The sequence below is a fragment of the Hemiscyllium ocellatum genome, chromosome 10, assembly GCF_020745735.1.
Source record: "Hemiscyllium ocellatum isolate sHemOce1 chromosome 10, sHemOce1.pat.X.cur, whole genome shotgun sequence".
NCBI classification, from domain to species: domain Eukaryota; kingdom Metazoa; phylum Chordata; class Chondrichthyes; order Orectolobiformes; family Hemiscylliidae; genus Hemiscyllium; species Hemiscyllium ocellatum.
In genome coordinates this window covers 58,299,736-58,321,948 of record NC_083410.1, presented here as the reverse complement: position 1 = coordinate 58,321,948, position 22,213 = coordinate 58,299,736, and the positions used below count along the sequence as shown (strand labels likewise).

The 22,213-nt window shown below is 39.4% G+C and overlaps 1 protein-coding gene across 2 annotated transcripts in view; it reads left to right on the top strand.

Moving 5' to 3' along the window:
* The window catches only part of LOC132819772 (ribosomal protein S6 kinase alpha-5-like), a 127,997-nt gene that overhangs the window by 94,177 nt on the left and 11,607 nt on the right, over positions 1–22,213 (top strand). For both annotated transcript variants that reach the window (XM_060831518.1, XM_060831517.1), the window contains 7 exons: positions 519–622; positions 3,503–3,653; positions 5,570–5,728; positions 13,153–13,284; positions 13,570–13,703; positions 15,572–15,665; positions 17,001–17,171. In XM_060831518.1, coding sequence (XP_060687501.1) covers positions 519–622; positions 3,503–3,653; positions 5,570–5,728; positions 13,153–13,284; positions 13,570–13,703; positions 15,572–15,665; positions 17,001–17,171 — 945 coding nt within the window. The remainder of the gene's footprint in view (positions 1–518; positions 623–3,502; positions 3,654–5,569; positions 5,729–13,152; positions 13,285–13,569; positions 13,704–15,571; positions 15,666–17,000; positions 17,172–22,213) is intronic.

Genomic DNA, 22,213 nt, shown 5'->3' with positions numbered 1-22,213 from the left:
CACACAGAGAGAGGGAGGCAGACGAGATACAGACAGAGACAGGGAGGCAGACATAGATAGATAGACAAAGAGTGTGAGACAGAGACAGACAGACAGAGAGGCAGACACAAAGAGAGAGAGAGAGAGAGATATAGACAGACACTGAGAGAGAGGCAGACACAGACATAGAGAGAGAAACAGACAGACAGAGACACACACACACACACATAGAGGGAGGCAGACACAGAGATACAGACAGAGACAGAGAGAGGAAGATACAAGGATAGATAGAGAGAGAGAGACAGACACAGAGAGACAGATGAGAGAGAGACAGAGATGCAGACAGACACCGAGAGAGAGAGAGACAGACACAGACATGGATACAGAGAGAGGGAGGCAGACACAGAGAGGCAGACAGGGAGAGAGAGAGACACACACACACAGACACCGAGAGAGAGGCAGACACAAAGATAGAGAGAGAGAGAGAGATAAACCCACTAAGCTAAAACTGACACAAGTTGTGTATTGGTTCTCAACAGGCAGTTGATTGGTGGAGCCTTGGGGTCCTTGTGTATGAACTGCTGACCGGAGCTTCGCCTTTCACCGTGGATGGTGCAAAGAATTCTCAATCAGAAATCTCAAGGTGGCATCAGGATAATGTTTTTTCTATTCTACAAAAACTAGTGTTGAACACTATGCTGTAATAACCCCAATAAGGCCCACAGGGAGATTAATTAGTGATTCCGCACGGGCCTTGTAGGGGTTATCACACAAGAACAAAGTACCAAGTGGCTCAGCTGTACAATTTATTAATTAAACCTTATTTTTTTCATTTAATCACTTTATTTAATGTTACAGTCAAAGATTTCAACATGTCCACATTTGTGTTTTAGTCAGTTGAAGGGGAAGAGCAATTTAAGCTGCATAATGTTGCATGGCCACTTTAGTGTGAAAGTCCCTTTTTATGAGACAACGCAAATATCAGTGTTGCCATTCTAAAAAGATTATTTCAAAGAGCTCAAAGCCAGCATTATCAATTTTGAGTCATAATTGGGATTGTTATTCATGTGTTATTCCTTTGCATTTGAATCCACAGCTGTAATGCTTAAAGCTGTATAATGCTATCAGAAAAGCAAAAATTTTAATTTGTTACATCAGGTGAACTTCAAACCTGTGCTACTGAAATTCTTAGAAGTATTCTGTTATGACCCCTGAAGTATACTGTCTGTAGTGACTGAAATTCTTAAAAGCATACTGTTAAGACGTCTGAAGTTCTTGCTGAGTTAATTTGGGTAGAATTAACCAATTTAGGCAAACAACCACAAATGAAGCCTAGTAAAGCAAAAATAATACCAATTCTGTTTACACTCTATCAACAATTGTTCTTATAAAGTGCGATTTTAGGAGGAGAGTTGTTTGGGCGGCACGGTGGCACAGTGGTTAGCACTGCTGCCTCACAGCGCCTGTAGACCCGGGTTCAATTCCCGACTCAGGCGACTGACTGTGTGGAGTTTGCACGTTCTCCCCGTGTCTGCGTGGGTTTCCTCCGGGTGCTCCGGTTTCCTCCCACAGTCACAAAGATGTGCGGGTCAGGTGAATTGGCCATGCTAAATTGCCCGTAGTGTTAGGTAAGGGGTAAATGTAGGGGTGGGGGTATGGGTGGGTTGCGCTTCGGCGGGTCGGTGTGGACTTGTTGGGCCGAAGGGCCTGTTTCCACACTGTAAGTCTAAAAAAAATCATAGAGATGTACAGCACGGAACAGACCCTTCAGTCCAATCCGTCCATGCCAACCAGATATCCCAACCCACTTGCCAGCATCCGGCCCATATCCCTTCAAACCCTTCCTATTCAAATACCTATCCAAATGCTTCTTAAATGTTGCAATTGTTCCAGCCTCCATCACTTCCTCTGGCAGCTTATTCCATACACATACCACCCTCTGTGTGAAAAGGTTGCTCATTAGGTCTCCTTTCTATCTTTCCTCTCTCACTCTAAACCTATGCCCCTCCAGTTCTGGACTCCCTGACCCCATAGAAAAGGCTTTGTCTATTTATCCTATCCATGCCCCTCATAACTTTGTAAACCTCTATAAGGTCACCCCTCAGCCTCCAACACTCCAGGGAAAACAGCCCCAGCCTGTTCACCCTTTCCCTATAGCTCAAATCCTTGTAAAGAGGGTTGCAGGAAGTTGGAGTATTGACATAGGATATGAGATTACTGCAATCTGTTTGCAGCATAATGTACTTACTTCCACAGGGCAATAGGTTGCAGTGGCAAAATGCACCAAATCCTTCCTGCTGTAATTTTAGATATGCTAACAGGTATAATTTGGTCCAAACCTCTTTGCATTTATAGACTATGCAGGATTTCACGGATCTGGAAAAGAGGCCAGGTCTTTTAAAGTTTATGATTAGCGGTAAAAGAGAACCTGAGGGGCAACCTTTTTTTACACAGAGGGTGGTATGCATATGGAATGAGTTGCTGGAGGCAGTTATTGAAGCATGTACATTAACAACATTTAAAAGGCGTTTGAATAAATACATGGATAGGGAAGTTTTAGAAGGATATGGGCCAAGTGCAGGGAAATGGTGTTAGCATAGATGGACATTTTGGGTCAGCATGACCAGATTGGGCTAAAGGGCCTGTCTCCATGCTGTAGGACTCTGACTCTATGACGCAGATTGAGCCTGTATATTGAAAATATTTTACCATTTATATCTGAACACTTTTTTAAAACAAAAAACAGGTTATGTATGCTTTGTTTGTTTAATTAAACCACTGAGCTTCCAAGATTAAAAGTTGCACAATCTTTATCTATTACATGTAACTGCGTACAAATTTCTCCTTTAATTTTGATAAAGATTGACCTCTTATTTAAATTCAATAGTTTGCCAATTCGATATTTTTTTCTGAAATTAGTTACTAGTACTGTATCTGCAGCATGCTGCATTGAGCTGATGTTTGAGTTGCAACACAAAATATGAAACACTTTCTGTAACAAAATGAATTCATAAGTACATTTTACCAACTGCTTGAAGCTCTTTAAAATAGTTTTTTGTTTTTAAAGCCCAAATGGATCATGGATATACAGTGTGGGACACTGGCTTTTCTTACTTCCAAGAGCTGCGCTCCAGATTTCAGTTGTGACCCTGTCAGGAAATGGCATCTGAAGACTGTGCAATCACCCACAGTGAAAAGAATTGAGGGGAAGAAGTCACAGGAAATTACAGTAAATGAGCATTTTGGGTGTTGTTTTGAATCACCCACAATAAATGATGGGCAGCCAACCACTTTTTAAAGCTGAAGATGGAAAGGAAATTTTACTTCGGAGAGTTTAAAAACTGCTTTGTAAAATGTAAAACAATCCATGACTTCAACCAAATTTGGAGGAACGACTAACATTTGTTATCTGTGTTGACAAGTTTAAACTTTAATTCTAAATATTGCATTATTCTAATTTTTGGTAGTAAAAATTTGTCGGTCAAAAACAGTTCCTGAAAGAATAATTGTATTTTTTTCTTAGGCGAATCTTAAAAAACGATCCTCCATTTCCTTTGGAAATTCAGCCCACTGCCAAGGATCTAGTACAGAAACTGTTGGTGAAAGATCCTAAACAAAGACTTGGGTCGGGGCTAACAGGAGCTGCAGAGATAAAGTCTCATTCGTTTTTCCAGGTGCTGTATCATTTTGAAACTACTCCAGTCATAAATATAAGTTTATCTTGTAGCAATAATGAAATGAGGAAGATAGATATAAGTTTTTAATTTTCATTAGATTTCTCAAAAATTTTTTGACATAATTGAATAAAAGCATACTTTTTGGTGGTAATTTCTAAATTTTGGGATTTGAATTTACACTGAGGTAAGATTGAGGCTAATCCAGAAGATTAACACCACGTAGCACCTCTGTCACTTCTTTGTTTCATGAAAACCTTCTTGAGTAAAAGTGGTCTTAAGACAGAAATAGCTATTTCATCGTTGTGATAATGCGGTTGGTTTAAGAGGTGTATTTTGTCCTGGTTTATTTAGAGAGGGATTGAACAAGAGATAAAGAGCTGCTTGTGGTAATGTAAACAGCTTGTGAGGCCTTGGAGTTTTTTTTAAGTTGTAACAACAGAAGCATCGTGGGTGTGGCCAGCTCTCTCAGACCAAGATTTCTGGTTTTTTCAGCTTTTAGATTCAGCAGAATCTGCTGGAGGTTTGAAGAAATAGAAGCTATTTTTTCCCCATATCTTGGTTGCAGCTAGAAGTTGGGGTTTCTGTTCTAACTGCAGGTGTTGCATGTGAGAAAATCTAATTTCTGAATTTGTCTTTTTTTGCCAAAGGGTTGTTCGTGGTATGTTGGAACTGTTAATTAGTAATACTTACAGTATCTGTTATTCAGTTAAGTTTTCCAATAGAGTTGTTAGTCTTTCATTGTATTTTAACTATAGTGTTTGAATAAATTGTGTTTTGTTTAACACCGAGTAGTTTGTCTAGTCAAATAGCATTTGGAACATCGCATTGTATATTTGTTTTTAAAATAAGCAAAAGTTAGGGATTAGTCTAACTTACTAAAATATTTTGAGGGGCTCTGGTATGGTCCATAACTATCATGCACAATCCTATTCTAGGAAATAATTATTTTGTATATTAAAAAGTATAATTGAATTTGAACTGGAATAATTTCTTTCTGCTGCACTAACTTGTTATTCACAGTTTGTCATGCCTGATATTTAGCTGTTGATTGTGTTCATGGTGCCGAAGTTACAAAATTAATGATCAAAGCATACTTGCGCACTCAGATTTTCATCTTTCATTATACCTAATAAATGCACAGAATGTTGAAAGTGCATATATGCATAATGAATGAGAATCTTGAAATTAGATGCTCAAGGGTATTGTATATTACTTATCTTTTAATTACTAACTATAACTGAAATTATTCACATCTGTTTTTCTAATAAGCTGTTATTGACTAACAAATTGGACAATATTGGTTTAAACTAAATCTCCATTAAGAAATTATAAAATATAAATCAGAATCAGTGTTCCTGACATAAGCCATTCTCAGTGGGAGTTTAGCTGTCAGATTCATTAACGTTATTGTTTTCTGCTGCTGTTCAGGAAGGCTGTATGCCAGAAAGACACTAATGCTGAAAGACAATATTAAATACACAAATTTCTCATGTTTTAATGTAGCATGGGTTGTTCAGATCAAATTGTCTAATTAACCCCACACTCTTTTTTTCATACAAGCAATCTCTAAAATAATGTGAAAATATGAGAACTAATCTGTAATTGTAACTTCACATCTGTCTCCAGTATTGGCAATTATAGATCCATAAATACATCAAAATATCGAATGATATATAGCTACCCATCAGTTCCAAATGATAGTAATAGTGGAGGTAATGGAGAGAGTACCATATTCATTTGGAAAATTACACTGATCTGACTTTGCAATTTTTTAAGCGTAACATAACATGTTCGTAAACATCATTACTAAAAGCCAGATTCTCATGGTCCACCATAAACTCAGCCTCAAGTATTATTTGGAATGTTTATTTTATAGGTTTTTAAAAAATGTATATTTCTAAACTTATCTTCAGGGCCTAAATTGGAGAGATTTAGCAACCAAGGCAATCAAACCTCCCATCAAACCAGTCATCCAAAATGAACTTGATGTCAGCAACTTTGCAGAGGAGTTTACAAGAATGGATCCAGCCTATTCTCCTGCTGCTCTTCCTCAACATACAGATTTATTTAAGGTATATTAAAATGTTCAGCATATGTATGACCAAGCATTAAAGTATTGGCAAATGTTAAATAAAATTTAGCAATAAAAGTTAGCAAATATTGTAGTTGCTGGAAATCTGAAACAATCACAAAGAATGCTACAGAAACTTAGGTGTGGCTGCAGCTGTGGAGAGAGAAACCGGGTTGATATTTCAAGGCCAGTATGACTTCTTTTCGGAGCTGAAAGGATTTGGAAAATACTTTTCTTCCACCACTTTTGAGAGATGTAGAAGAGGAAAGAAGGGAATGGATGGTGTATAGGCCCAGTACAAAAGATTCTGTAAAGCAGTCAACCGGTCTGCATTTGGTCTTGCAATGTAAAGGAGACTGAATTGTGAGCCACAAATATTTTTAAAAACATTGGAAAAAAAAGTCAAACCCCACTTCACCTTGAAGGCATGTTTTTGACAAAGCAATATACAGAGGAACCTCGATTATCCAAACGAGATAAGTGGGCACTATTTCTTTCGGGTAATCGATTATTTGGTTAATCAATTCAATGCCTTTCCTCTGGGCTCGGAGTTTATTTTAAGTTTGCTCCCCGTTCAGGTGACAAGGCAGCAACACACCACGCGTGAGCCACTGCTTCCAGCCTGGTCCCCAACCCCGTCCCCACCTGTCTCCCCACCCCCAACCCCGTCCAACACTGCCCTCCCCCACTCCCATGTGTCCGCCCCCTCTCTGGGGCAGCCGGACTTGACCAACAACAAGACTGCTGGTGCTGCTGCCTTTTGGGGGGGGTGGGCTGAGTCTCCGAATAGCGCGCATGTGCGCTCGTGCACACACGCGGACACAGCTACAGCCCCACACACAACCATTTACTGCAACTTTTTGACAGATTCCACCTTCACCCTGTACAGGACAATGTTGGAGAACTCCAGGGAAAGTGTGGGGAGAAAGAGAGGGTGGGAGGTCAGTTATTGGGAGATGTTGCCTGTTTAATCACTGTAAATAAAAGACACAATCACTGCTGGAAACACATCTTTGATGTAATGTTCCTAGTGGGACCTCAAGATCTCCTTCGGATAATCGAGGTTCCTCTGTATAGGTATTGGAATTGCAAAAAGGTATGGAGTAGATTTCATTAGTAATTGACCAGGAAATAGATTATTTCATTAGTAAAATTGGTGATTGACAATTGCTGTTATTTATACACAATTTAGACTGAAAATAATTGCGTAAAAACAAAGGCTGCAGCTGTTGGGAATCTAACCTACAAACATAATGTTGGATATCGGTCAGTTAGCAACAATAGATTGTGAAATAGAGCTAACATGCAAATAAGGAGCAGGAGTAGGCCCCTTTTAACCTATGCTCCACAATTCAATACATCATTGCTTATCTGATTGTAACACAAATCCAAATTCCCACCTTGATAACCTTTCAGCACTTACTAAATAAAAATCTATCTACTTGTGTTTTAAAAATACTTAAGGCCTCTGCTTCCCCCACTTTTTTAGGAAAAGACAGGAGAGCATCTGATAGGGGAGAAAGATCTCATCTCTATTTTAAATGAGTGATAATTAATTTTTAAATAGAGACTCCTAATTCTTGACTTTCCTATAAAGAGAAACATCCTGTCCACATCCAACCTGCCAAGCCCCCTCAGGAACTCATGTTTTAATCAAGTCGCCTTTTACTCTTCTAAACTTCAGCAAATATAAGCTTAGCCTGTCTAATCATTCCTCATAAGACAGCCCAACCATTCCAGGTATTGGTCTGATAAACCATTTCTGAAATGCTTTCAGCACATTTACATCCTTCTTTAAATAAGGTGACCAATATTGACACAGTATTGTAGATGTGGTCTTACTGGTGTCCTACATAACAGGCTTAACCTGTTTTAATTTTCCTAATTACTTCCTAGATCACTATATTAACCTTCTGTGATACATATACTAGGACACCTTGATCCCTTTAAAGCTGAGATTCCTGTTCAGCCTTCCAATTTAGGTAGTTCAGAAGATAATTTCTGCATGCATTTACAAACAACAGAGCGCGTTTCCAGGTCCCAAAATAATACTCCTAAACGACAGGTACAAGAAACACAAACTTTAAATCAGAGCTCAGCACTCAGATCGCAAGAGAGACCTCCTTCAGGCTGTAGGAGTCGCAATGCAATCCCAAGGGGAAGGAAGACTCCACTGGATAGTTTTAACCTTGAACAGAAGGTTTGCATTTTTTATTGTCAGTGTTAGATCTCAGTGTATTTTCTCAATGTGAGTCTGAATCGCTGGGCAGGTTTCTGGTGACCTTTACTTGCTTCATGACAGTAAAAAGCAAGGCATGAAAAAGCACGCAAACTTCAGAATGTCTTATTTCATATATGTTAACTTAGAGTGCATATGCGACCACCACCCCTCCCCCCGGTTACTATTAGTCAGCAGTACCGAGCTGTCACTCCGTGATTGGCTGTCTCGTACAGCATCTTTACTGAGATGGACAGGCTCAAGGCCTAACTATGGTCCTTCATGATGTTCTTGAGGCTTTTCACAATGGTTACTGTCTAGTAACATTTGCCAGAACTTCCAATTAATTAATCAAGAATTTTAAACTTATTATTAAAGGGAAAACAAAAGAATGTTGACATCTGATCAGTTCCAACAGTTATGTGGTTTAGTACATCCCAATTCACATTCCAATATCTTAAAATAGAAAAGGGACCTAAGGGGCAACTTTTTCACACAGAGGCTGGTGCATGTATGGAATGAGCTGCCAGAGGAAGTGTTGGAGACTGGTACAATTATAGCGTTGAAAAGACCTCTGGATGGGTATATGAAAAGGAAAGGTTTAGAGGGATATGGACCAAGTGCGGGTAAATGGGACAAGAGCAGGTTAGGACATTTGGTTGGCATGGACGAGTTGGACCGAAGGGTCTGTTTCCGTGCTGTACATCTCTATGACTCTATGACTCTCACCATTTAGATAATAGATCATTATTTTTCATTTTACGTGCCAAAATGAACAATTTCACATTTTCCACATCATACTTGATTTGCTAGATGTTTGCCTTTGGTGTATCCATCTATATCTTATGGTAGCCTTCCTCTGATCTCTTCACAACTTTAGTATCTTTGTGTCATCAGCAAATTTGGCAACCGTACTTTCTGTCCATTCATCCGTGTCATTTACATCAATGTTAAACAGTTGAAATCCTAGCACTGATCCATGTGGCATACCACTCATTACAACTTACCAAGCTAAAAAATATCCACTTGTCCCTAATCTGGGCTTTATATTAGCCAGACAATCTTGTATTCCCTGTCAAAATACTACTCCCACCCCCCAAACCCGGCTTCTGTTTTCAGAGGTAACCTTTAATGTGGCACTTTATCAAATGCCTTCTAAAATTCTAAGTGCAGTACTCCACCAATTCCCCTTTATCCACAGTACATGTAACTTCCTCAAAGAACTCCATTAGATTGATCAAACAAGATTTCCATTTCTCAAAACCATAATGACTCTACTTACTTGAATTTTTTAAGGGGCCTACTATATACTATTAGCTTCCATCGTTTTCTCCACAGATATTAAGGTAACTGACTTATTGTTTCATGCTTTCTGACTCTTACCTTTTTGAACAAAAAATCTATACTTGCATGCTTCCAATGTTATGGGCCCCTTCCTGAATCAGGGAGCTTTGGGAAATTAATACATCAACTTTCACGATAGCCATTTCTTTTTAAACCATAGGATGGCATTCATCAGGCCTGGGCATTTGTATATCCACAGCTCCAACAATTTACTCAGTACCATTTTTCTGGTGATTGTAAATTCTTGAGTACCAAATTTCCATTTCCTGATTTATATCTGCAACTTGGATCCTCTGTAGTAAAGATTGATGCAAACTTTGAGTGTGATTCATCTATCACTTTCTTATTTTCCAGACTCACTCTCTATAGAACCAACACTCACTTCATTTACTTTACTTTTTAAGATATTTATAGAAACTCTTATTATCTGTCTTTATATTTCTAGCTAGCCTTCTCTCATACTCTATTGTTGTTCCTTCTTGCTGTTTGTGATCTTCTGTCCAATCGTCTGACCAGCTGACTATCTTTGTACAATTATCTGTTTTTCTTTCAATTTTGATATTATATTTAACCATAACCTGTGCACCTGAATCTTTGACGTTTTAATGTGTTGGAATGTATTGAGTATGTATATTGTGAACTAAACTGACACAAGTATCTGTCTAAGCATCTCCTTTAACTCATTTTGTCAATTGCCTAGCCATCTGTTTCCTTGCTGGCCTAATTGTCCTTATTTAAACGTTAAAAACAGTCTTGGACCCATTTCTCTCTCCCTCAAAAAGAATAAAAAATTCAGCCCTACTATAGTTGCTGCTAACGAGGGATGTTTTCACAATGAGAGAGTTCATTAATTCTATCTTGTTGGACAGCACTAGGTCTAGAATGCCTGCTCCTAGTTAGCAGCAGAGAATACTATAAGACCATTAAAACCATAGGAGCAGAAATTAGGCCAATCGGCCCATCGATTCTGCTCCGTCATTCAATCATGGCTGATGGGTCTCTCAATCCCATTTTCCCCCTTTCTCCCCGTAATCTTTGATTCCCTTGGCAATCAAGAACTTTTGTATCCCTGTTTTAAATATACTCAATGACCTAGCCTCCATTGCATTCTGTTGCAATGAATTCCACAGATTCACCACTCTCTGGCTAAAGAGGTTTCTCCTTATCTCCATTTTAAAGGGTCTTCCCTTTACTTTTACGTTGTGCCCTCTCTTGTAAGAAATGATCCCAACAGCATTCTATTTTCTCCACACCTAAGCTATCTTTCCCATCTGACACTTCCAGTTTATATTTAGATCAAAATCTATGGTTACAATGGTGCCTTTCTGACAAGCTCACATTATTTCTTCCTGTATATGCAACCCTACCATTGAGGAACCTATAAACCACCCCCACAAATGACCTCTTATTTTTATTATTTCTTATCTGTTTCCAAATCATTTCCACATTCTAGCTTCCCAAACTGGTGTCACTCCTTTCTATGGTGTTAACCATCATCATTAACTAATAAAGTCACTCCGTCACGATTTCCTAACTTCCTGTTCTTCCAGCAAGTTCCCCTTGAGACTGCTCAACATTCTAGTTTGAAAATATATCACCATACCTTCAATGCCACTGAGTTAAAACCTTGGAACTCCAGGAGTGCAAGTTCATAGTTCCTTGAAAATAGAGTCGAAGGTAGATAGGATAGTGAAGAAGGCTTGGTGTGCTTTCCTTTATTGGTCAGAGTATTGAGTACAGGAGTTGGGAGGTCATGTTGTGACTGTACAGGACATTGATTACACCACTTTTAGAATATTGCGTGCAATTCTGGTCATCTTCCTATTGGAAGGAGGTTGTGAAACTTGAAAGGGTTCAGTGCAGGGCTTCTGCACTACAGCACAGAAACAGACCCTTCTGTCCAACTCATCCATACCGACCAATCCCAACCCAATCTAGTCCCACCTAGCACCTGGCCCATATCCCTCCAAACCCCTCCTATTCATATACCCATTCAGATGCCTTTTAAATGTTGCAATTATACCAGCCTCCACCACTTCCCCTGGCAGCTCATTCTATACACGTACCACCCTCTGCGTGAAAAAGTTTACCCTTAGGTCTCTTTTACATCATTCCCCTCTCACCCTAAACCTATGGCCTCTAGTTCTGGACTCCTACAATGCAGGGAAACGACTTTGTCTATTTATCCTATCCATGCCCCACATGATTTTATAAACCTCTATAAGGTCACCCCTCAGCCTCCGACGCTCCAGGGAAAACAGCCCTAGCCTATTCAACCTCTCCCTATAGCTCAAATCCTCCGATCCTGGCAACATCCTTGTAAATCTTTTCTGAACCCTTTAATGTTTCACACCATCTTTCCGATAGAAAGGAGACCAGAATTGCATGCAATATTCCAACAGTGGCCTAACCAATGTCCTGTCCAGCCGCAACATGACCTCCCAAGTCCTGTACTCAATACTCTGACCAATAAAGGAAAGCATTCCAAATGCCGCCTTCACTATCCTACCTACCTGTGACTCCACTTTCAAAGAGCTATGAACCTGCACTCCAAAGTCTCATTGTTCAGCAACACTCCCTAGGATCTTACCATTAAGTGTATAAGTCCTGCTAAAATTTGCTTTCCCAAAATGCAGCATCTCACATGTATCAGAATTAAACTCCATCTTCCACTTCTCAGCCCATTGGCTCATCTGATCAAGACCACATTGTAATCTGAGGTAACCTTCTTCCCTGTCCACTACACCTCCAATTCTAGTGTCATGTGCAAACTTACTAACTATACCTCTTACGCTCACATCCAAATCATTAATATTAATAATGAAAAGAAGTGGACCAGCACCAGGGCGGCACGGTGGCACAGTGGTTAGCACTGCTGCCTCACAGCGCCTGTAGACCTGGGTTCAATTCCCGACTCAGGCGACTGACTGTGTGGAGTTTGCACGTTCTCCCCATGTCTGCGTGGGTTTCCTCCGGGTGCTCCGGTTTCCTCCCACAGTCACAAAGATGTGCGGGTCAGGTGAATTGGCCAAGCTAAATTGCCCGTAGTGTTAGGTAAGGGGTAAATGTAGGGGTATGGGTGGGTTGCGCTTCGGCGGGTCGGTGTGGACTTGTTGGGCCGAAGGGCCTGTTTCCACACTGTAAGTCTAATCTAATCAATCCTGGTGGCATTCCACTGGTCACAGGCCTCCAGTCTGAAAAACAACCCTCCACCACCACCCTCTGTCTTCTACCTTTGAGCCAGTTCTGTATCTAAATGGCTAGTTCTCCCTGTATTCCATGAGATCTACCTTGCTAACCAGTCTCCCATGGGGAACCTTGTTGAATGCCTTACTGAAGTCCATATAGCTCATGTCCACCGCTCTGCCCTCATCAATCCTCTGTGTTACTTCTTGAAAAAAAACTCAATCAAGTTTGTGAGAACTATGTACCTATTCAGTATGTCGATGTACCTATTCGAGAAGGTGCAAAACTTGATCTAATTTTGGGAAATAAGGCAGGACAGGTGTCTGAGGTGTCAGTGGGGGATTTGGTCTATCCTTTCCATCACTATTTTAAAACTAATAGAATTGTGGTCGCTGGCCTCAAAGTGCTCCCCCACTGACACACCAGACACCTGCCCTGCCTTATTTCCCAAAATTAGGTCAAGTTTTGCACCTTCTCTAATAGGTACATCCACATACTGAATCAGAAAATTGTCTTCTACATGCTTAACAAATTCCTCTCCATCTAAATCTTTAAACACTATGGCAATCCCAGTCTTTGTTTGGAAAGTAAAAATTCCCTACCATAACCACCCTATTATTCTTATAGGTAACTGAGATCTCCTATCATATTGATGTTGCTACTCTTCTTTCCTACAGGGTTACTCATTTGTTGCACCTTCTATACTGTTTAATCGAAATGCCATAATGAACCATACGTGCATCTATGATCTGCAGATGGCCATAGATCGACCAGACAATAACACTGTTGCACGTAGTGCTATGTCAAAGGTTGGACTGTTTACATTGTTTCTTGGATATTCTATTCTACTTCGCACTACAATAAATATCTTTTGATAATCATTACAGATTTATATTTGAACGAATGAAATATTAGGCGTACAATAACTTCTAAAGACTGTAAAGCTCTATAGTTAAGTTTTATATCGGACCGTCGTCATACTTTTAAGTTTATGCACTCACCATACCTAACTGAACTAAGAGGTTCATGAAATTTTCATTCTCAAGCTATTTTACCACATGGATAAATCTGAATTTTAATTTGTGTATCCCTAGGATTCCCTCTTTTACCAGAATTATGAATTGAACATGAAAGAGAAGCCACTCGGTGAAGGAAGTTTTTCTGTTTGTCAAAAGTGTCAACATAAAAGGACTGGACAGGAATACTGTGTCAAAATAGTCAGCAGACGGTAATGACTATTGGTTTATAAAACTGAAGAGATCAATTTATTGGGCAATTCATTAAATTAATATAGCTTTGTTTTTAGTAATCTACTATTTTGTTTGTAATTTGTTTTCATTTTCAAAATAACAGATGTAAGTGGATCCTTCAGATGAATCATTACATTCTTGGAATAGCTAAGGATACCCTTTATTTAAGTTTCACTCTTTTTGCAGAAGTCTCAATCAATGATGAGGGTACATTCTGTCAAGTGATCTCTTAGAGTTAGATGAGTGAGGAGAAGTCAAATAGGAATTTTGTTTTTATGCAGCCAATTGCTGAAAGTATGCAGCAGATAATTGTCGACATCAAGTGATCACAAATTTGGGCACTAGCTTAGTTGTGGTGCGTCTAACAGAATCTGCTATTCAGTATTGAGGTTCATTAATAATTAATTCTGACTTAGACCATAAGACCATAAAACATAGGAGTGGAAGTAAGGCCATTCGGCCCATCGAGTCCACTCCGCCATTCAATCATGGCTGATGGGCATTTCAACTCCACTTACCCACATACTCCACGTAGTCCTTAATTCCTTGTGACATCAAGAATTTATCAATGTCTGCCTTGAAGACACTTAGCGACCTGGCCTCCACTGCACTCTGCGGCAATGAATTCCACAGACCCACCACTCTCTGGCTGAAGAAATGTCTCCGCATTTCTGTTCTGAATTGACCCCCTCTAATTCTAAGGCTGTGTCCACGGGTCCTAGTCTCCTCGCCTAATGGAAACAATTTCCTAGCGTCCACCCTTTCCAAGCCATGTATTATCTTGTAAGTTTCTATTAGATCTACCCTTAATCTTCGAAACTCCAATGAATACAATCCCAGCCGTATGTTAGACCTACCATTCCAGGGATCATCTGTGTGAATCTCCGCTGGACACGTTCCAGTATGTCCTTCCTGAGGTGTGGGGACCAAAACTGGACACAGTACTCCAAATGGGGCCTAACCAGAGCTTTATAAAGTCTCAGTAGCACAACGGTGCTTTTGTATTCCAACCCTCTTGAGATAAATGACAACATGGCATTTGCTTTCTTAATCACGGACTCAACCTGCATGTTTACCTATAGAGAATCCTCGACTAGCATTCCCAGATCCCTTTGTACTTTGGCTTTATGAATTTTCTCACCGTTTAGAAAGTAGTCTATGCTTTTATTCTTTTTTCCAAAGTGCAAGACCTCGCATTTGCTCACGTTGAATTCCATCAGCCATTTCCTGGACCACTCTCTCAAACTGTCTAGATCCTTCTGCAGCCTCCCCACTTCCTCAGTTACTACCTGCCTGTCCACCTAACTTTGTATCATCAGCAAACGTAGCTAGAATGCCCCCATTCCCTTTGTACAGATCATTAATATATAATGTGAACAGCTGCGGCCCCAACACTGAACCCTGCCGGACACCCCTTGTCACTGGCTGCCATTCCGAAAAAGAACCTTTTATCCCAACTCTCTGCCTTCTATCAGACAGCCAATCCTCAATCCATACCAGTAGCTCACCTCGAACACCATGGGCCCTCACCTTGCTCAGCAGCCTCCCGTGTGGCACCTTGTCAAAGGCCTTTTGGAAGTCTAGATAGACCACATCTACTGGGTTTCCCTGGTCTAACCTACTTGTCACCTCTTCAAAGAATTCCAACAGGTTTGTCAGACACAACCTCCCCTTACTAAATCCATGTTGACTTGTTCTAATCAGACTCTGCTCTTCCAAGAATTTAGAAACCTCATCCTTGATTTATTTTGACTTAGAACTGTTTCTGAACAATGAATTCTCTGATGATTTGTCTTCCATGAAGCTGTAGAAGTGAATCACCCTAACATGTTATGTTGGTTTTTAGAATGGAAGCCTGTACACACCGGGAAATTGCAGCACTGAAGCTTTTAGGGGCACATCCTAACATTGTTGAACTACGTGAAGTTTACCATGATCAGGTACAATAAAAAGATAAGATGCAAAAATAAATCTAAAACTTCAGTAATTTGAAGAATAATGATTCTCTAACCTATTAACCATTACAAGCTTAACCTGATTTGTAATGTCTTTTTGAGTTTGGCATTTCAAGCAATCTTTTTCTTAAAACCATATTCTTTCTCAAATCCCAGGTCAGCCAAATACACAAGCCAGAAAATAGTTAGCTTTAATATTATCAAAGATAATATTATAAAGCATGCATCCACACAGCTGTGTTTACAAATAAGAATTTTTGATTAGTTTTAAATTTGTCATTAAAATCTAATGTTTGAATTGCACTGTCTATGATAGGAAATTTGTAATTATTTGTATGGGAGTGTCTGCTATGCAAGCCAAAATCCCTAAAGCTGTGTTTTTTTAAAATTAGGCAAAGTCATAGAATTGTTGCCAAATATAGTGTTAACTTGTACATCAGTAACATTATAAATTGATTAACTGTTACATCACACTGATTTGTAATTATTATATATTTCACTATGCGTAATATGCAATTAAACATTCAAACAAATGTGATCAATGTTTCCCAGTATGTAATAGTCCACCTCCTTGTTAACTTACTGTCTTTGTAAATTCTCTGGTTAAATTCTTTTACCTCGTTAATAAAGCCAATAATTTATTTTTAAATGGGTAAGATTTTCCACATGGAATTCAGGATCCTGTCATCAAGGTCAACTGGGAGTTAAAAGCAGGAACAGCCATCTGGCAATGATTTTCTCTGAATTGCCCACCAGAAGCTGAGCTTGCCATTCCTAACCTGTAGGAGGACTGTCAAAATTGGAAGACAATAGAAAGATTCCACTGCTGTAGAAACGGAATCTTGCACTCCTGGACAAATGAGACTTTGGGCATCTGAAGATGTAGGTGCCCTATCTGTAATTCTGTTAATTTTAAAATTAAAAACTTATCTTCAGTAGCCATGCCACTCATATGGGATGACCTTTGGCTGAAACCAGGAAGTTGGGAAGACCTCTAAGCCTGACTGGAAAGCGAGCCCACCTACTCTGCTAATAGGAGGCCATTTTCAGGCAGATCTTTTTCCATGACATCTCTGGGGGCCTTTAATAGGCCGTTAGCAAGCTGAATTGAGTATCCGCCCCTTGCAGCTCAGTGCACATCCCCTCCCACCCTACTAAATTCCATCTCCCAACCAACATCACTAAAAATGGCTTGGGAGCAGAATTGTGTCAAGAAACTGGTACACCACTGAAGTGAATTTACAAGCCTACCTGCCTCTTATAGGTCATTAAAAATTGTTTTTCTGCTTACACAATAATTCTGTTTTGCTCTTCTCCCAGTTACATACATATTTGGTTTTGGAGTTGTTAAAAGGAGGTGACCTACTGGAACGTATTAAAAAAAGGAAGCACTTTAGTGAATCTGATACAAGAAGAATTATGAGCATGCTTGTTTCTGCAGTTCGTTATATGCACGATTGTGGAATTGTGCACAGAGATTTAAAACCGGAGGTATATTAATGTTTCAAATTTTACTTGTAATTTTGGAAACTAGTACCTATCTATTGGAGAACTTTCACCATCAAGTAATTTTTTTTAACCCAAAACATGTATAACTGTGTAACTACCAAACATTTTGATTTGAAAATTGCATTAAGTGTAATAGAAATGAATTTGTGTCCTTGCATCATTTCCAGTCTGAGTGCTTCAATATAATTTTAATACCCTTGACATTCACAATCAACATTTCTCTTGAGGTATACAGCCTGAGGGGTTTGGCAGTTTTCTGCCTGTCAGTACATAATAGCTGAAAGGCCTTAGACAGTACCTATTCCCTATTGTGTCTTTATGGTGACTGCCCCAAGTTATAGTGCACCCCTAGCATGTAGTCTTGGACTTTGGAATGTGCGAGACTACAACATTCATTTGAGGACAACTGTTTTATATTTAAAGACTAGCAAGTTAGATAGATCAAAGAGTATATTTCACAGAGTTGATGATATTCGAGCAGCAGAGATGTTTATCCCACTATGTTCCTGATAACGGCTTATAGAATGCAGAGTCCTGCGTTATCTACTTGGGATGAACTCTGACAAAAATCAGTATTTCTCTCTAGGTTCATGACTATAGATAAAATCTTTCAATACAATTTTATTTTTCAGAGCATGTACAGTTTCTTGAACCTCTCAAGTACAACTCCTCTTTTAGTTCAGCATAGATCACAAAGTTTTGCACATAAGATGATAAGAGAAATAATTTTTCTTGGAAAATGAAGGTCTAAATGGGAACAAAAATATTTAAGGACACAACTTCAGAAATCATTAAAATTTACAAGTTGGCAAGTCATTAAAAAAAACAAACATGCAGGGTCTACATCTGAATCAATAGAATGCAAAAGCAAATAAATAGTGTTAAATTTGTGTATAGTTTTGATACATAGAAAACTGAGCTATTCTGGTCTCCAATTAATAAAGAAAATGCATATTGTGGCATTGCAGAAGGTACTGTAAAGGTTTACAAGATTGGTACTAGAATTGAAAGGTTGTACCTATTATGAAAAAAAATGAAACTGGCTGATGCTCTTTTCCCTCAGAGAAACTTGGAGTGACCTTTATAGAGGCCTTTAAAATTATTAAGGGGTTTCATAATGTACATATAGTGAAAATGTTTCTTCTTATAAGGAAATTCAACACTAGGGATATAAATTTGTCACTGATAAATTGAGTAAGGAATTCATCTGAAACTTTATTGCCCAAAGATTGGTTTGAATGTGGAATGCTACCACTTGAAGTAGTTCAGGTTTTAAAAAATGCATTTTGAAGGGAATTTAAGTATTTACATGAAACATAAAGCAATAAAAAAAAGTCATGCTGATGAGTTAGATAAAGTGGAAAGGTGGCTCGTGTAGAGCAAAATATTGGGACAGACCAGCTAGGGTGAATGCTTGCCTGCTGTCATTCTGCAACTACCACTTATTGCATCTGTAATTTAATAAATTGTCTCATTATAATTCACTGGAGCATTCTAAAACAAAAATGGCACTGAACCACTTGAGTTATTTGTGCATATAACCAGAGGCTTAGTCAAAAAGGTAGATTTTAAAGAGCATTTGAAAGAGGGAAAGCAAGGTAGAGAGTGTGAGCAGCATAATCACCAAAATTGTGATTAAAATTATCCGGTTTCCTCCGGGTGCTCCGGTTAGGCTATCAACAAACCTGTTTAGTCTCAGACTGTTGTCAGAGAGGGGGATATATATTCAATAGTACGGAATGAAATTTGAAGCAATTACTGAAAACAAAGGCTCAGTCTTCCCAGTGCTTAATTAGAAGAAATTACTACTCATTCATAGCAGAAATTGATGAGCTATCTGATAACATTGTAATATCGGAGGAGTTGGGAGAGGAGATGGTGAAGTAGAACTGCATGTCTTCAGAATATTAGTGAAAACTAACACCCTGCTTCTGGATAATGTTGCTTAACGGAAGCATGGAGATGAGAAATAGAAGGAAGCATGTACCGTAAGTAATCATGTAGGAGCCGAAAGAGAAACCACAGAGTGAATCGATAAGTACAGTTTGAGAGGCGAAAACTAAATCATGAGAACATCCCACCTAGCTGGGAACAATGAAGAGCGATGGAGGAGGATAATATGGTCAACCACATCAAAGACTATGACAGATCCAGGAGGAGAAGTTTATCTTTCTCCCAATCACAAAGGATACCATCTGAGAATTTGATAGGAGCTAGTTCACTCCTGTTCACGTAGAAAACCTTATAGGAGTGGTCCAAACTAGGAAAATAGATGGACGTGGATTTAGAAGTTACACCACATTCAGAGACCTAGAAGAGTAAAGGGAGCTTGGAATTTATGGCAGGATTTACAATGATTATGGTGTCTGGGTTTTTTTTTTAAAAGAGTATTGAAATCAGACTTAAAATAGAGAAGGATAATAATTCAAGACAAAATCATAGTAACAATATTAGTTAATGGGACCTGGAGCAGGCTGTTGGATCATCAGTGATTTAGTGGATATAGAGTTGAGGGAGCAATCATTACATCTTGTGAAGTTTTGAGATGGCATTAGGGAAAATAGGAGAGAAACTGGAGGAAGATGTGTATTCAAGACTAGTATTGGAGGGAGTTATGGAAAACAATTGGCCAGTAGAGATAATGGAATTCTTAGGTAATTTCCTCGCCCATCTTGTTCTTTTGTAATTATTTGAAATTTATGTCCTCTAGATTTTGACTCCACTGATAGTGGAAACTATTCTCTTTGATGGAAAACCAATACATTGCCAAACTGTTTTGTTCTGACCAAAGCTTTAGGTTTACTTTAATAATTTCTTCTGATCCTGTTTTTAAAGGTCAATACTAATATTGTTTTGTTTTTAAAATGACTAAAGTCATGGAATACTTGAGAATGCTAAAACTATTATCTGCATTTTGCATATCCTTCCAGAAGAATCTTAAATGAACCTTATTTTAACATCCCATTGCTTCTTAAATAATTACAGGGCAAAACTTCCTGACACCAGTCTTAGAATGTTTTGACCCGTGTTCTTCTCACAATTAGATTTAAAGTCATTTTACAGATTCACCTTCTCAATCTCAGCATCTTATACACCTCTTTAAGATCACACCTAGGCCAGTTCTCTACCTGCCTGCAGTAAATTTAGTTGTAAAGGCAAAGAAATTAATGAAAAATGGTCTTAGTGATCTGTTATTCTCAGATGGACAAATGCAAAAATAATTGTATTGCTTTATATAAATGAGTGGTGTTAATTGTAACAATGATAATATATCTTGTTCTGTCAATGTATTCTTCTATATCACCCATTGCTGCACTTTATAGAGTCATAGAGATGTACAGCATGGAAACAGACCCTTCGGTCCAACGCATCCATGCCGACCAGATATCCCAACCCAATCTAGTACCATCTGTCTGCGTCCGGCCCATATCCCTCCAAACCCTGCCAATTCATATACCCATCCAAATGCCTCTTAAATGTTGCAATTGTATCAGCCTCCACCACATCCTCTAGTAGCTCATTCCATACACGTACCACCCTCTGCGTGAAAAAGTTGCTCTTTTAGGTCTCTTTTATGTCTTTCCCCTCTCACCCTAAACCTATGCCGTCTAGTTCTGGACTCCCCGACCCCAGGGAAAAGACTTTGCCTATTTATCCTATCCATGCCCCTCATAATTTTGTAAACCATAAGACATAGGAGTGGAAGTAAGGCCATTTGGCCCATTGAGTCCACTCCGCTATTCAATCATGGCTGATGGGCATTTCAACTCCACTTACCCGCATTCTCCCCGTAGCCCTTAATTCCTCGAGACATCAAGAATCTATCAATCTCTATCTTGAAGACATTTAGCGTCCCGGCCTCCACTGCACTCTGCGGCAATGAATTCCACAGACCCACCACTCTCTGGCTGAAGAAATGTCTCCGCGTTTCTGTTCTGAATTGACCCCCTCTAATTTTAAGGCTATGTCCATGGGTCCTAGTCTACTCGCCTAACGGAAACAATTTTCTAGCGTCCACCCTTTCCAAGCCATGTATTATCTTGTAAGTTTCTATTAAGTCTCCCCTTAATCTTCTAAACTCCAATGAATACAATCCCAGGATCCTCACCGTTCCTCGTATGTTAGACCAACCATTCCAGGGATCATCCGTGTGATTCTCCTGGACATGTTCCAGTGCCAGTATGTCCTTCCTGAGGTGTGGGGACCAAAACTGGACACAATACTCCAAATGGGGCCTAACCAGAGCTTTATAAAGTCTCAGTAGCAATGGTGCTTTTATATTCCATCTTGAGATAAGTGACAACATTGCATTCGCTTTCTTAATCACGGACTCAACCTGCATGTTTACCTTTAGAGAATCCTCGACTAGCACTCCCAGATGCCTTTGTACTTTGGCTTTACGAATTTTCTCACCGTTTAGAAAGTAGTCTATGCTTTATTCTTTTTTCCAAAGTGCAAGACCTCGCATTTGCTCATGTTGAATTCCATCAGCCATTTCTTTGACCACTCTCCCAAACTGTCTAGATCCTTCTGCAGCCTCCCCACTTCCTCAGTATTACCTGCCTGTCCACCTAACTTCGTATCATCGGCAAACTTCACTAGAATGCCCCCAGTCCCTTCATCCAGATCATTAAATATAAAAAGTGAACAGCTGCGGCCCCAACACTGAACCCTGCAGGACACCGCTTGTCACCGGCTGCCATTCCGAAAAAGAACCTTTTATCCCAACTCTCTGCCTTCTGTCGGACAGCCAATTCTCAATCCATACCAGTAGCTCACCTCGAACACCATGGGCCCTCACCTTGCTCAGCAGCCTCCCGTGTGTGTGGCACCTTATCAAAGGCCTTTTGGAAGTCTAGATAGACCACATCTACTGGGTTTCCCTGGTCTAACCTACTTGTCACCTCTTCAAAGAATTCCAACAGGTTTGTCAGACACAACCTCTCCTTACTAAATCCATGTTGACTTGTTCTAATCAGACTCTGCTCTTCCAAGAATTTAGAAACCTCATCCTTAACGATGGA